The following is a 16418-nucleotide window of genomic DNA, read 5'->3' on the forward strand; positions in this document are numbered from 1 at the left end:
CATTGGCTGTGTGATTCAGAGCCATCTGAGACACTATGGCTCAGAAAATAGAAGCCTAGATTGGTAGAGTATTAGATTTTAAGATACTAGCATTTTGGATGATGGACACAGATGCTAAGATACCTATCATGACTGTTAGACTTTTCATCCTTGGCATGGTCTCCCTTAACTTTTTGCTTCTGTTCCCAAGGTTGTTGATGTGTGCTGGACTCTGATTATGCTGTTTTTGTTACTCTGGGCACTTTACCACTGCTAACCAGTGCTAAAGTGCAAGTGCTCCAATACAAAATGTGTATGTAATTGGTTCATCCATGATTGGCACATTTGATTTACTGGTAAATCCCTAGTACAGTGCACTAGTGGTACCCAGGGCCTGTAAATCAAATGCTAATAGTGGGCCTACAGCACTGGTTGTGCCACCCACATTAGTAGCCCTGTAATCATATCTCAGACCTGCCAATGCAGTGTCTGTGTGTTCAGTTTGAAACTGCCAATTCGACTTAAACCTTCCCTTTTCTTACATGTAAGGCACCCCTAAGGTAGGCCCTAGGTAGACCCAGGGGCAGGGTGCAGTGTATGTTTAAGGTAGAACATATACTAATGTGTTTTCTATGTCCTGGCAGTGAAATACTGCCAAATTCGGTTTTCACTGTTGCGGATAGACATGTGGAATTTGGGGTCTCTGAGCTCACAATTTAAAAATACATCTTTTAGTAAAGTTGATTTTAGGATTGTGTGTTTGAAAATGCCACTTTTAGAAAGTGAACATTTTTTTACTTAAACCATTTTGTGACCCTGCCTGTTTGTGGATTCCCTGTCTGGGTCAGTTTGACAGTTGGGCTGGTTGCACCTCTCTCTAGACAGTGACACAAAGGGAGATGGGGTGTAGCCTGCATATCCTGATGAGCCATCTGTGCTAGGAGGGAGGGGAGGAATGGTTACTCACACCTGAAAGGGCTGTGCCTGCCCTCACACAATGCAGTCTCCAACCCCCTGGTGTGTGTCTGGGGCCTGGCCTGGGCAAGGTAGGATTTCACAAACAAGAGAGACTTTTCTTTGAAGTAAGCCTACTTCAAAGGGCAAAATGGGTATAAGAAAGGCACCCAAAACCACAGACTTTAGATCACTTCTGGAAACCAAAAGGAACCTCTGCCTGGAGAAGAGCTGAAGAGCTGAGGAAGAAGAGCTGCCCTGTCTGTGACTGTGCTTTGGGGAGCTATCCTGTGCAAGAGGACAAAGACTGGACTTTGTGTGCCTTCCCGCTTGTAAAGAACTCTCCAAGGGCTTGAAACTGATCCTGACTCCTGTTGTTGAAGTCTCAGGGACAGCAAACACTTCTCTCTGCCAGCACCTGGAGCCACTGCTGAGACTTCTGCCCTGCCAAGTGGTGCCCTATCCAGTTCCTGGAGCCTTGTCAGATGAAGCTGGTGGAGCAAGGTTGAAAATCCACGCACAGATCGCTGTGCGCCGAGTGGGTAAATTTCCGTTGCAATCTCCGAGAGCGGCTAAAAGAACGACGCGCCGCCGGCTTGTAGGCTGAAATCGACGCACACGGCTGGAGAAATTATGCTCAACATCTCTGACGGAGGCTGCAATGATGCAACATCGCTGGGCGCGGAAAAACAACGCAAGTCTGCCCGGACCCAAGGTGCTTTGTCCAGATCGACGCTTCTCTCTCCTGCAGGGAAAGAAATGACGCACACTGATCGGACCGGGGAAGGAGAAACGATGCACAATCTCGCTTGCAGGTGAGAAATTGACGCACTGCTTACCTTTTTCAATGCACACTCGCCTGTGCGGGTTATTTTGATGCAACCCAGGTACATTTTCACACTAACAGAGTTAGCGTTGTGTTTAAAAGGACATGAAGACTCTTTCTGCTTTTTAATTAATAACTTGACTTGTGTATTGTACATTTTTTGTCATTTTTGGTCTTGTTTTGTTTAGATAAATATTTTCTATTTTTCTAAACCTGTGTTGTGTCATTTTGTAGTGTATTCATTAAGTTACTGTGTGTGTTGGTACAAATACTTTACACCTAGCACTCTGAAGTTAAGCCAGCCTGCCCGTGCCAAGCTACCAAGGGGGTGAGCAGGGGTTAGCTGAGGGTAATTCTCCTTTACCCTGACTAGCGTGAGTGTCCTTGCTTGGGCAGGGAGTAACCTGACTGCCAACCAAAGACCCCATTTCTAACAATGACCAAGAAATTATTGAAGGTATGGGAACAGATGAGAAGCTCATTAAATGGAAGCATGTTATGGAATGAAGCTTGCTATTTTTCCTCACAGGAATGCACCATGTTTACGGTGCTTGTGTTGGACATAGATCGGACTTGTTTGGTTATTAAATGTTTAGAACATTAGAGGACTCATATAAATCTGCTCCATTTAAATAAAATATATGCTTACCAAGATGCACATGTGATGGCTAGTATAGCCCAACATTTGTCCAAGAAATGAGTTTGGTTCTTGAGATCACACTGCAAGTGATAGATAGTGAGCACCAAGTAAAAAACCTCTTTAGGGTACTCTAGAATGAATGGACAGTATAGTATGTGAAGTAACGATAGAGGTGAGCAAAAGATAGAGGAGTTACACTAATGACTTCATTGTGCTAGCTGGTCAAAATGAACAAAAATGCGTTTATTGTACTGTGAATCACAAACATATGCATTTCAAATTTCTACAAAAGTAGTTTCCAGGTGCCAACCAGCATGATGGCTACTTAGATTTTTGATCTCAGGACACTGCTAAGATAATTGATGCATAATGCAACTTTTAACAAATTGCACTTAAAGTGTGGAACAGGCTCATTGTAACTAGTATAGATCTTGTCTCTTATGTGAAGCACCATGGGAGGACCACAACATACTCAATCTAGTCACATAGTCAAAACCTAGTTTGCACAACACATGGGAGGTGCTGCTGCCTATCTTCCTATGGTGCTTTGCCACTTATTGTATCAGGCATTCTTGAGCAGTGTACCCCCATCATGTGGACATGTTATCAGGAGAAATCTCAGCGACCTCAATCAGTTCATTAGGAGTGATCAAAGATGTGCAGCATGGGGGAGAAGGTAGGGTAGAGCACATACAGAAACCAGCCGGATACAGGAGCCATACAGGCCTGCTGAACACAGTACCTTGATCCTGGTCACACCAGCGAGAGGTGGGGTGCAGCCGAGTGATACATCACTGTCAATCCCGTAGCTGAGGTGATGCATCGATTTTCTTCAAGCAGTGGAGGCGATGCGTTGGTTTCGAAGACGATGAGGCAAGCCAAGAAGTGTTGGTTCTGTTGATGATGCGCTGGAGTTCTCCAACCAGTCAAGGGGATGTGTCTATCTACCCACACTGCAGTGGCGATTCAGATGCGTTGGTTCTTTAGGTGAACTGCTGATTCCGAATCAATGCACCCATTCTGCTCCCACAAAATCAAAGATACATCTGTTCTGCTCCCAGCAGATGTGTTGGTTCAAATCAAGCAAGTACCTAGGTCCACTTTCAATGGGCCAGACACAGGAGCAGGTGATGAAACATTTATATCTCAGAGTTTCAAGAAAGAGGAGGCAAATCATCAAGCCCTTGGAGATAACTCTGGGTTCCAGGCAGAATCCTGCTCTCCCCAAGCAGGGTCAGAGAACAGCCGGGCAGCACAGCAGAAAAGCAGTTCTTCCAGAGCAGCAGTCCAGCAGCGTGACAGTCCTTGTAGCAGCACTGCAGTCCTTCTGACAGGGGTTCTTAACAGGTCCCAAAGTGCCTGATTTGGTGGAGTCAGAGACCCAGTACTTATACCTAGTTGTGCATTTAAAGTGGGAGTGACTTCATAAAAGGGTATTTACAGTGCACAGAGGTCCTTTCTTCCGAGCTCGGCTCCAGACTCACTTCAGGGGGTAATCAGCCATTTGTGTGGGGCCAGGACACTGCCCATTCAGGTGCGTCGACTACTCCCTCCTATCCTGCCAAGGATAAGCCATCAGATTGAATATGGGCACTCAGACACACCTAACTTTCTTTTGAGTGTCTGTACTGAAAGGGAATAACAAGTTCAAGCTGTCACCTACCTCAGACGTGTACTGGGACAGGCTACAGCCATACAGAGCTTTAAGAGCAGAGAAATACCAACTTTCTAAAAGTGGCATTTCTAAAATAGTAATGTTAAATCCAACTTTGCCAGCAAGGAGAATGTATCATTACCATTTCAATTATATGATACATGACAGAGCCACTCCTTCTCAATCAGGAATTACAGCTTAAAAGTGTAATAAGGAATTCCCAATGTAAACTGATGACAGGAGTAGGCCTCACAGTAGTGAAAATGTATTTAGGTGTTTTTCATGACCAGGACATGCAAAGCTTAAAAGTACATGTCCTACCTTTTACTTACACAGCACCCTGCCATATGTGCTACCTAGGACCTACCATAGGGGTAGCTTATGTGTAATAAAAGGGGAGTTTTAAGGCTTGTCAAGGGTTTTCACTGGCAAGTCAACATGGAAGAAAACCTACACATACAGGCTCTGCAGCGGCAGGCCTGAGACATTTTTAAGGGGCTACATGTGTGGGTGGCACAAGCAGTGCTGCAAGCAGGCCCAATAATAGCATTTCATTTACAGGCCCTGGGCGCAGGCAGTGCTCACTACTAGGGACTTACGGATAAATTAAATATCCCAATTGTGGATAAACCAATGTTACCATGAGGTAGGTGAGAAGCATATGTACCTAAACACTGGTCAGCAGTGGTAAAGTGCTCATAGTCCTAAGGCCAACAAAAAGAATCAGCTAAAAGAAGAGTAAACAGGCAAGCAGTTTGGGGAGAGAACAATCTAAGGCTGACAGGTCTAACAATATGTTTTTGAGTTGTTGAGCAATGAGTCAACAGGATAAGCAATCAGCAAAAATAAGTTTTGTAACCAATCACTAACACAGCTTGGGGCGAGCTTGCCTTCAACAGCCAGTTATAGAGATAGGGGAAAACTGATACCCCTGATCTCTGCAGATAAGCTGCAACCAATGCCATCACCTTGGTGAACACTCCAGGGGCGCTGGTAAGGCTAAAGGGGAGCAGAGTGAACTGAAAGTGCTTGTGGCGTATCATGAACCTCAAGTAACGTCTTTGGGCAGGTAGGACAGGGATGTGAAAATAAGTATCCTTCAAGTCCAACACTACCATGAAGTCTCCCAGGTCCAGGGCAGACAAGACCTGAGCCAACGTGAGCATCTTGAACTTCTCCTTCTTGAGGAAGAGATTGAAGGCTCTTAGGTCTAAGATAGGGCGAAGACCCTTGTCCTTTTTGGGGACCAGAAAGTAGTGGGAATTGCAATCAGCCTACTTCTGGCACCAGAACCCTCTCTCTCGCTCCTTTGGCCGAAAGAGCCACAACTTCCTTGTGGAGAAGGGATAAATGATCCTCCGTCATCCAGTCATAAGACAGTGGCATGGATGAAGGGGTAGTGCCGGAGGGGAGGGAGTAGCCCCTTCAGACTATTTGCAACACCCACCTGTCTGAATTAATGGACTGCCAATGGGGAAGATGATGGCGAATCCTGCCACCAACTGGGTGTCCTTTGTGGGGAAAAGGCAGACTAGGAGTGTTTAAAGGCTGCTGCAGAGGGGAGGCGGAGAACCACCCAGACCGCTGGCCACCTGATCCATGAAGTTGGTGGGTGCCATGCCCTTGGCCACGTAGAGGCTGGGCAGCATGCACAGCTTAGTGGCTGGATGAGACCTGGCGCAATTGGTAGCCCCTTCCATAGCCACAAAAGGAGCAAATGGCAGATTGGGGGATGCAATGCAAAGCCCAAGGACTTGGCCATATTATGAGAATTCTTGTAGCGCTCGAGCACCAAATCTGCCTTGCCTCTGAAGAGACGGGTACCATTGAAGTACATGTCTATCAGGGAAGCTTGGACATCCCCTGAAAAGCCAGACATCCTCGGTCAGGTGTGGTGCCTCTGGGCTACTGTCATAGAAACTACTCTATCTAGCGAACTGACATTGCCTAGTCCACAAAAGATTGTGAACTTTGCTGTGTCTTTCCCGTCGGCAACAGCCTAAGAAAGTACAGCCCAGGCTTCCTCCAGGACCTGTGGCAGCACTTGCGCAAATGTACCCCAAAGCATGTGGGAATAACGGCCCAAAAGGCATGCAGTATTCACAGACCGCAATGCAAGGTTGGTGTAAGAAAACATCTTCTTCCTAAATGAATCCAACCTCTTGAATTCCCTATCCAGGGGGAGGTAGGGAACGCACCATGGGAAGTAGAAGATTAGACTACCAAGCTCTCAGGGGTGGGGTGTGGTGTTGTGCCAGGAAACTTAGAACCCCGGGTGCGGTGCGATGGTGGCAGGCAATCGTCCTATTCACAGGCGTCCCTGTGCTGGGTTTGGACATCTGTGAGGGCATCATTGAACGAAGCAGGGATTCAGAGGTGGATGCTCCTGGTTGCAGCTCCTCTGTCAAGAGATTAGTCTCGACGGCCATTGAGGGTAGCAGAAGGTCCAAGATCTCAACTGCCCTCCTCATCACCATAGCCATGGTAGGGGGCAAAAGCATACCAGTATCTGGTGATGTGTCCAGACCACTGGCTTCACCCAAGTCCTGACGCCAGTCCATTTTTTCTTCATATGGCTGGTATTCTAAACGGTCCATTGACCCCTCTCATACTTCCCCAAGACCTAGTCCACCAGAATAGGGCTCAGGATCTGAACAAAGAGGAAACGCTCCTGCTGGCCGCGGAGTCAGGCGACGCCTATTCAGCTCTGTGTCGGCGATGATACCAGAAGCGTCAGCATCTGGACCAGCGCGAGGAAGATCAAGGTGGTATGACAAGCACCTGTCTGGATTCAGGACTGGATTCCTGAGAGCCCATTGGCGCTGAGGCAGAAGCTGCCAGTAGGGAACACGTTGGGTCCCCATCTAACCCCGTGGGGCCTGTAGGCACTCCTGCAGGGTCTGAGTGCCCAAAACTGAGGAGCATGGACTCATAAAATTATTTCAGTTGGACAGGGGTCGTTCCGACTTCTGGCCCAGGTGCAGGTTCAGAAGAATGAGGTCTAGAATGATGACACTCCGTCGTTGCTTCGACTGACAGAAGAGGAGAATCCAAGAGCTCTTCGACCCCTTAATTCTTTTCTTGTGGCTCGACTTACCAGTTCACCCTGAAGACTCTGAGTGGGACGAAGATGAATTCATACTCTGCGACTGTTCCTGGGACCTTACTCTTGACTAAGACCTCGACCTGTGTGGAGTTGTGTTCCAGGCCACCGTCAGCTTTAGGGACCGCTCCCTCAAAGCCTTCTGATGCAGGACCCGGCACTCTGAGTACGACTTCGGATCGTGAGCGTACTCCAGACACCACAAGCACATGAGGTGTCGATATATCACGGACATCGCTTGATGACAGGATCTGCGAGGCGCGAAACCAGTCGTCCTAGACGACAACCCTTGACACACAAGGGGTGATCTAAAAAAAGAATTCAACAAGGGGTAGCTCTCGTGAGATCAGTGCTTGCTGGAGTGGAAAGAAAAGAACTGACAGCGCGCCTGGGTAGCTTCTATAGGAACTGCAACGGAACTTGCAGCTAGAAGCCTCTATCAGATCTAATATGTGGCAGACTGAATGGTTCTGAACAGAGAGTGGGAGTGAATGAAGATGATACAGCATAAATGTAGGAAATATTTTAAAATACGGGTAGGTGACATAGAATAATCAAACTGCAGAAGAATTCTGAATAAGCAATTTTTAAATTCAAAATGTCAGCCAGACAGTGATCAATGGCTGAACATATTACCAGGACAGATACACTACTTTGATTCAAATAAGGAGAAAAAAGTTCTGATAATAAGGACCACCAACCTTGATTTAGCCAAATTTCAGTCTTTGATGTTTTAAGACTAATAGTAGGATGGGAGCTTGCTTCCTGTTGACCTGTGTTCCTGTTCAAATACATTGAAGAGGTTTCAGAGTCTGGTATGTGATTTTTTAATGTTAATACTCAAATTCGGAATGCCTGAATTTATCTAATCTTCTAGTAATGTCTCTCGGCTGAAAGGCCGAGAGAAACGGACTGAAATTAACTGGCTACTACAAACCAACACCAAGAAGGTCTTGTCCCTGGAACATCTGATCAATAAACAGATGTTTTTCAAGGGTTCATTTAGTGTTTGGCTGATGAGATACAGATACACGGTCACAAAAGTGATGAAACTGTCTGCCGTATTACAAGTGCATTATAGCCCGTGGCACTTGTAATACAGCAGACAGGACATATGTTACATTTGTTACCAAGTAACCTGTCTGCTGAACTTTAAGTCAGGCCCTTAATTTTCGAACTAAGCAATCCTATGTTCGAGATCCACAACCCCTTCACAATCCTACTTCTGAGATACACGACCCCTTGAGTTCTGATGACACATATCTGGACAGAGTGTAACAACGATATTTAGGGTTATTTTATTTTCTAAGAATCGTGATGGAGATTAATTGCTTTCTATAGAATACATTCTGTGAGGTAATGTCAAGCTCCATAGATAATTTTTTAATGCCCATAATCAAATGCCACTTTGACAGACGCCTGTTAATGCTGGAAGCTATTATAAAGTTGTTCAATACCTAATAAAGCCAGCTAAGATAACTGGCTGCAATGGTATTTCCTAGAGGAAGGAGGTGCTCAGTCTGAGCAAGACTGTATAAAAGGAATTGAGCAATTCTAGATGGAAAGTGGTTTTCCTAGCAATGATGTTGTGTATTACTGGATCATCTCACCCAAGTTCTCCAAGCTACTTAGTTGGTGGCATGAATGATCTTTTGGTCAATGTTTTCCTTTTATACTCAGCAGACTTTAGACAGTGTTTTCTTTCACCTGTTGTTCAACGTTTGTTCCCATTAAAATAGCCCTTTCTGCTGTAACTTTCTTTGAGGATGAACAGAGCTGAACAAACTCTAGTTGGAAGCCGATTTTAATGTGTTTCAGAAGAATACCGCTGGTGGGTACTAACGTTCATGGGCATGTTTGCTTAACATCTGATTCAAATGTAAATAGACCACTCAGTAGTTCAAATTCAAGTGGACTTCAAGGGGCTCTTGAAAGGTATCAATGAATCTTCAGGAGGTCACAATGCAAGAGGTGGCTAAAGCCAGTAGGTGATGACAAAATGGTCCGTAATTTGAACAGTGTTTTTGTCTTGTTAAACAGAGCCTAAAATGATTCAGGAATGGCTTTCATCTTGTGATACAAAATCTCCTTCTAGTGCAAACTATTCTCTAACATGGCAATGAAGACATCCCTGAGTGCAATGCACTGACTACAGGCGCTGGCAAGGCCCTCAAGCTGCAAGTGTTTTTGGAATGCCTATCAGTACTAGACTGGAAAAGTGTTCCTTCATATGGCTGTAAATTAGGTTTCAGGAAATTCTTTGTATCCCTTAATAAGTCTATAACTCTGTTGTGGAGAGGTAGGTTTCTTTCATTGGAAAAATATCTAGATAGCACTTTGGCTTCCTGTACCAAGAACCTCCTTAAGGACATAGGAGGTGATTGGTGCTTTCTTCAAGCTACTCACTGCACATATTAAGGGGGGCCCTTCCAAAGGAACTAGGTCAGGGCAAAAATGAAACATTCATTTGGTCCTACCTAATATCGCTCAGCTCAAACAACTTGTGTAACCTGAGACAACAATGCTTAGGGTGGAGAAGTACAGTTGGGCTTCTCATGACAGCTGCCAAGCCGGGACAGACAACAGCTGAATCCCTTGTTCTATCCAAAATAACGACAATGAGAGAGGGCACGAGTCAAGAGAAAGAGGTGTGGCCTTCCATGGCACATACCTTTAAACATAAGTACACACAAAAACATCTCTCTGGTTTTGATACAAACAAGAGGACTTGGTATAAATTATCAGCATTCAGAAAAATGGTATTAGTATTGTTTATGCAGTAATTACTGCCACCACCTGCAATCATCAGAGCAAAATCTGAGGGTACCTGTGTCATATACACAGTGGAGAAATCCTTCTGAGTAAAAGATGAAGTCAGAGAGATGCAGTAACTTATGAACTCTGTACATGTATGACTTTAGTAAATGTCACACATGTTTAATATTTCCCCGTACCTTTTGTTTATGTATTTTAATATTATTGGTGGAATAAGCTGGTTTATCTCAGCCGAGAATACAACAGGTGTATCGCAACTCTATCAAGTATCCAGGTGAATTAAAATAATTTACCATGAAAAAATGGGAGCTCACTTGTCTAGGATGCTATAAGGAGTTGGTAAGTCTGCTTCCTGAAAATGCTGCTGACCAAACTTCTATGCTGATACTCTATATGAAGAGGCCTATGCAACCAGCACTATTACAGATCACAAAAATATCTCCTGCCTACAAAGCAATGTACTAAGACAGCTTAATTGTATCATCTTACTATTGTTGTAGCTCTACCATGACATCTGTTAGGGGTTTTTAAACAATTATTGGTTTGATCAAGTTATCTCAAACCTTCACAAACATAGAAAATTAAAGCCATTTGTAAGACTGATTAATCACCCAATTATAGAATCATATAGGCACTGAAGTACAGCTGCACAAATAAATGATTACCTGCAAAACAAACTAAGTAGCAAAAGAGAGGAAGCACAGCTTCAGTTCACCCTCTCAATTCGCCCAAACAGATTAGTCACATAAACTATGTCAATGTTACTATGAAAGTTATTTATGAAAACATAGAATGAAAACAATCACCTACTCCTTTACAGGAGATAGCCCCGTCATTTTTACCACAGGGCCAACCTGAGTGAAATCCAATACTCAAAACAGAGTAAAAAAACAAAAGCATTGCTACCGCTGTGGCTCACTCCTCCCTCATACTTTAGTCTCTTGCACAGGCCATCCAAAACATAATGAACAGGCCTATTTCTAAAAACTAGCGCAAACAAATGGATCTCTCAAGTGCTATGAAGGAAGTTGCCACCACACTGGAGCGATTTGACAAATAGTTGCACAGCCTGTTCACTGCAGAAAAAGTATCTGCAACTAGAGTAGCATCATCCTTCGACAGAACCTCGCATACACAGAACTGCTGGAGCTTATCCAGTTCCTAAAGATTGCCAGAAAGACAATAACAGCCTGATTTAGGAAAAGTGATGTTGCACTGAGTGCAGCGCCACTCTTCTTGCGCCCCTTACCGGCCCCCTAATGCCACAATGTGTGCTCTGTATCTAAGATACAGCACACCATGGCGGTATTTAGGAAACTAGTGTATGAATTTTTGATGCTAGTCTGGAACTTTGCAGGATTAGCATAAAAAATGTTGACGCTAACCCTGCAAAGCCCACTGAGACCCATTTTAAATAATGGGGTGCCTCTTTTTAGTGCCTGCTCTGAGCAGGCGTAAAAAATGCCCTAAAAAATGACACAGAGAAATCTTTTAGACGTCTTTGAGCCATTTTGTCTCCCCCCCCTAATGGGGGAACATCCCCTTTGCATACATTATGCCTGGCGCAAGCAGAATGTAGAACACAGGGTTACAAAGTGGCGCAATGTACTGTAACATAAAAAAAATGACTCTAATGTGGCGCAAGGAAGCACTAGGGGCTATTAAATCCGCCCCTAGATGCCATGCCTACAACTAGGGGTTCATTGAGGGAGGAGACAAATACACTCCTCAAACATACCCCATGGCAACAGAATGTATTTATTTAAAATCCTATTGAGTCCTGGTATACCTAATGACTCTGAAATAAGGGATACATTAAGTATTCTATGATCTTTAAATATAGATTACAGCATGCCTTCATGCAGAGCATACTCACCAGATAACTAGCTGAAGAAAGGATTGCAGGAATCTAGTCATGGTAAAGGAGCATTGAAACTTCACTTCGCAAAGCTGAACACACCATTTTGAGGCTAAAAGAGTGAGTTACTTACCTTTAGCAATGCTATTTCTGGTGGCTACCAAATGAACTGCAGATTCCCCATCTTTTGAATTTGTCCAGGTCCCAGACTGGAGTTAGAGGTTTCTCCAGCAATCACTACAGTGCCACAGTAGGTGGCATCTTGGAACTGCACAATGACCTCATCCTACTTACTTAAGTGGTAGTGCATGTGAGAAAGTAGCCTCTTTCTAGCATGGTTACCCGCATTTTTTGCCTGTTTGTCAGTGGTTGTCAGTCTGTTTTTACTGTCTCACTGGGATCCTGCTAGTCAGGACCCCAGTGCTCATAGTTTGAAACCTATTTGTCAGTGAGCTTTTACTGTCTCACTGGGAGACTACTAGCCTGCTAGCCAGGACCCCAGTGCTCCTAGTGTGTGGCCTATGTGTGTTGTCAGTATGCTTGACTGTGTCACTGAAGTTCTGCTCACCAGAACTCCAGTGCTTATGCTCGTTCTTATAGTTTAGTGACTCCATATTCCAAATGTGATTGGCACACTGGACCCCTTATAAGTCCATAGTATATGGTACCTAGGTACCCAGGGCATTGGGGTTCCATGAGATCCTTATGGGCTGCTGCATTTCTTTTGCTACCCATAAGGAGCTCATACAAACCTTTCATCAGGAATGCCACTGCAGCCTGAGTGAAATAGTGCACACACTATTTCACAGCCATTTTTCACTGCACCAGGTAACTTATAAGTCACCTATATGTCTAACCTTCATTTACTGAAGGCTAGGTGCAAAGTTACTGTGTGTGAGGGCACCCTTGCACAAGCAAAGGTGCCCCAACGTTGTCCAGGGCAAATTCCCCCGACTTCGTGAGAGCGGGGGCACAATTATAAGCGTACACTACATATATGTAAATAAATATATATGTAGCTTCACAATGATAACTTCGAATATGGGCATGTGAGGTGTCTAAGATTGTGTAATTGAACCCCCAATCCAAATCTGGTATTGGGGGCCGATTCCATGCTCCCTGGGGGCTCCACCATGGACCCTCAGTACTGCCAAACCAGCTCTCTGAGGTTTCCACTGAAGCCCCAGCTGCTGCCACCTCACAGACAGGTTTTAAACGCGGAACAATGCATTTCCTTTAGGAGAGGGTGTTACACCCGCTCCCATTGAAAATAGGTGTTACAGAATGGGAGGGGTATCCTCCCAGAGCCTCTGGAAATGCTTTGAAGGGCACAAACGGTGCCCTCCTTGCATAATCCAGTCTACACCGGTTCAGGGACCTCCAGTCCCTGCTCTGGCACGAAACGGGACAAAGGAAAGGGGAGTGACCACTCCTCTGTCCATCACCACCCCAGGGGTGGTGCCCAGAGGTCCTCCAGAGTGTCCCTAGCGTTAGCCATCTTGGATTCCAAGGTGTGGGGAACCCTCTGGAGACCTCTGAGTGGCCAGTGCCAGCAGGTGACGTCAGAGACCCTTCCTGATACGTGTATACCTGGGTAGGTGCCAACCCCCCTCTCTGGGCTATTTAGGGTCTCCTCTGTAACCTCTGCTTCAGCTTCTGACCGTCGGATCAACCACAGACTGCTCCAGGAACTGCTGGAACTGCAATAACTGCAACAAAGTATCCAGGAAGACTCCTATGACCTGCAACTTCAGCTCCAGCCAGCAACTGCAAGTTTCCAAGGTGTACACGCTCTGAGGACTGCCTGTCTTCACCCTGCACCAGAAGAACTGAAGGAATCTCCCCTGGAGTGACAGAGTCACTTCCCTGCTTCAGCAGGCACCTTTCTGTGACGACAACATGTACTCTGGGACTCCTCTCCTGACTGTCCAAAGGTCCAGCTGTCCAAATTTGGAGAAGGTAAGAGCTTGCCTCCCCGTGCAGCGACAGTACCCAAGTGCACCACATCTTCTGCAGCTCCTTGGGCTTCTGTGCACTTCTTCCAAGTGTTCTTTGTTCACAGCGTAGCCCAGGTCCCCAGTACTCCATCCTGCAACGCACAGCTCTCTGAGTTGTTCTCCGACGGTGTGGGATCCTCCAGTATAGTGCTGTGACGACCGCACTTTGCAACTCCTTTGCCCCGTGCCCTGGGACTCCTGTGGGCGCTGCCTGGTCTTCTGAGGGCTCTCTGTAGTGCTGAGAGCCCCCTCAGTCTCCTCAGTCCGAGTTGAGACCCCCAGGTCCCTCCTGGGTCCAGGCTGCTCCTCTTTGACGCAAACCACGTACCTGCGTGAACCAGGTCTTGTTGGCGGAATCCAGCGACGCAAACAGCCTCCACCCAACAACTCGACGTGGGACATTTCATGCACCAAGCAGGAACCTGCAGCTATCTTCTTTGGTGCATTCCTGTTCTTCGTGGACTCTTCTTTGACTTCTGGACTTGGTCCCCTTTCTCCACAGGTCTTCAGGTCCAGGAATCCATCTTTGGTTGCTTGCAGTCTTGCTTGGTTCTTGCATAATTCTTCATCACGACTTGCAGTCTGTTCTGAGGAAACTTGCTGTATTTTACTCTTGCTTTCCTGGGCTCTGGGGTGGGGTACTTTACTTACCTTTGGTGTTTTCCTACACTCCCAGCACCCCTCTACACACTAAACCTGCCTGGGGGGAATTAGACATTCGCATTCCACTATTTTAGTATATGGGTTGTGTTGCCCCTAGGCCTATTGCAATCTATTGTATTTTCTACTGTTTGCACTATTCTATGACTGTTTACTTACCTGATTTTGGTTACTAGTGTATATATTCTGTATAATACTTACCTCCAGTAGGAGTATTGCCTCTGAGATATTTTTGGTCTTGTGTCACTATAATAAAGTACCTTTATGTTTGGTAACACTAAGGGGGTCATTCTGACCCTGGCGGTAATTACCGCCATGGCGGAGGTCGGCGGTAGCACCGTCAACAGGCTGGCGGTGCACCGCTGGGCATTCTGACCGCGGCGGTTCAGCCGCGGCCAGAAACGGAAAGTCGCGGTGTACCGCCGACTTCCCGCTGCCCTTGAGAATCCTCCATGGCGGCTGAGCGCGCTCCGCCGCCATGGGGATTCTGACACCCCCTACCGCCATCCGGTTCCTGGCGGTTCTCCCGCCAGGAACAGGATGGCGGTAGGGGGTGCCGCGGGGCCACTGGGGGCCCCTGCAGTGCCCATGCCAATGGCATGGGCACTGCAGGGGCCCCCGTAAGAGGGCCCCACGAAGAATTTCAGTGTCTGCTTTGCAGGCACTGAAATTCGCGACGGGTGCAACTGCACCCGTCGCACCTTCCCACTCCGCCGGCTCCATTCTGAGCCGGCGTCCTCGTGAGAAGGGTGTTTCCCGCTGGGCTGGCGGGCGGACTTTCGGCGGTCGCCCGCCGGCCCAGTGGGAAAGCCAGAATGACCGCCGCGGTCTTTCGGCGGGAATCGCTTGGCGGGCGGCGACTGCCGCCCGCCGCGGTCAGAATGACCGCCTAAGTATTGTCTTTTGTTGTGTATAGGTATTGTGTAACAATAGTGGTATTGCAGCAGCTTTGCATGTCTACTAATTCAGCCTTGGCTGCTCTGCTACAGCTACCCCTATACAGCTTAAGCTGCTAAACACTGCCTACATTTCACTAATAAGGGATAACTGGACCTGGTATAAGGTGTAAGTACCTTAGGTACCCACTACAGGCCAGGCCAGCCTCCTACAGTGCAGAGCCCTATATATGCACCATCACTGCACACTCAATTCAGACATGGGGCACCAGTGGTAGACTGAAAACTATGACAGTGTGAAAAATCTAATATGGTAACTAACTAACACTTAGAAGGCCACGCCAAAGAATACAGAGGAGAGTGTGAGTGCGGAATCCTCAGTGAGATACAGTATCCACCAGAAAATGCAATACAGAAGGCAAGTGACATATTCTTTACTCCTAACCACACACAGATTCCAGACCTTTTGAATGGATATCAAAGTAGTAACACCCATATCCAAACTAAAATGTTCAAAGCAATTCAATTACTGAAAAAATGAATAAAGGTCTCAGTCAGCAAGGCTCATGTGTGACAGAAGATTAACCACAAGTAACTGTAGTTACCTACCAGCATAATGATAATTTGCTAAAGGATGGCTTTTAGATCGACATTTATTCTTCAACAGCAGCATTTCCAAGGCACTCTGTAAGACATAAAAAAGAACTAAAACTTTAACATCTGTGCAGTAGCAAATAGTAGTAATAGAGTCCAAATGAACCAGGCACGAACACTCCATCAATGCAAAGCCAAATCCAATACTTTAAGGCTTTTTTGGTATTGTGAGTTTTTGTTGTTGCTAAGTTAAAGGTACTTTTAAGATACTGCAGACTAACACTGATTTGGAAGGGCAGAGACTTTACTTTTTGGTTAATCCATTTGGGTATTGAGGCTTTTAGTCCTGCTTTGTGAAAGAAGCCATTTGCAATTCAAATAAAATGTTTTAACTATCCTGTGTTTACAGGTGAAAATTACCTAAAGTCTCTGGGAAATTTTTAAGTTAATCCTAAAATATTGTCTTATAATATCTAGCTCTG

At 45.9% G+C, this 16418-nt stretch overlaps 1 protein-coding gene across 2 annotated transcripts in view; it reads right to left on the reverse strand.

The window, feature by feature from the left end:
- TRERF1 (transcriptional regulating factor 1) overlaps window positions 1–16418 on the reverse strand; it is a 675896-nt gene that overhangs the window by 137981 nt on the left and 521497 nt on the right. For both annotated transcript variants that reach the window (XM_069233961.1, XM_069233962.1), the window contains exon 12: window positions 15952–16027. In XM_069233961.1, coding sequence (XP_069090062.1) covers window positions 15952–16027 — 76 coding nt within the window. The remainder of the gene's footprint in view (window positions 1–15951; window positions 16028–16418) is intronic.

The sequence above is a fragment of the Pleurodeles waltl genome, chromosome 5 (assembly GCF_031143425.1).
Source record: "Pleurodeles waltl isolate 20211129_DDA chromosome 5, aPleWal1.hap1.20221129, whole genome shotgun sequence".
Lineage (NCBI taxonomy): Eukaryota > Metazoa > Chordata > Amphibia > Caudata > Salamandridae > Pleurodeles > Pleurodeles waltl.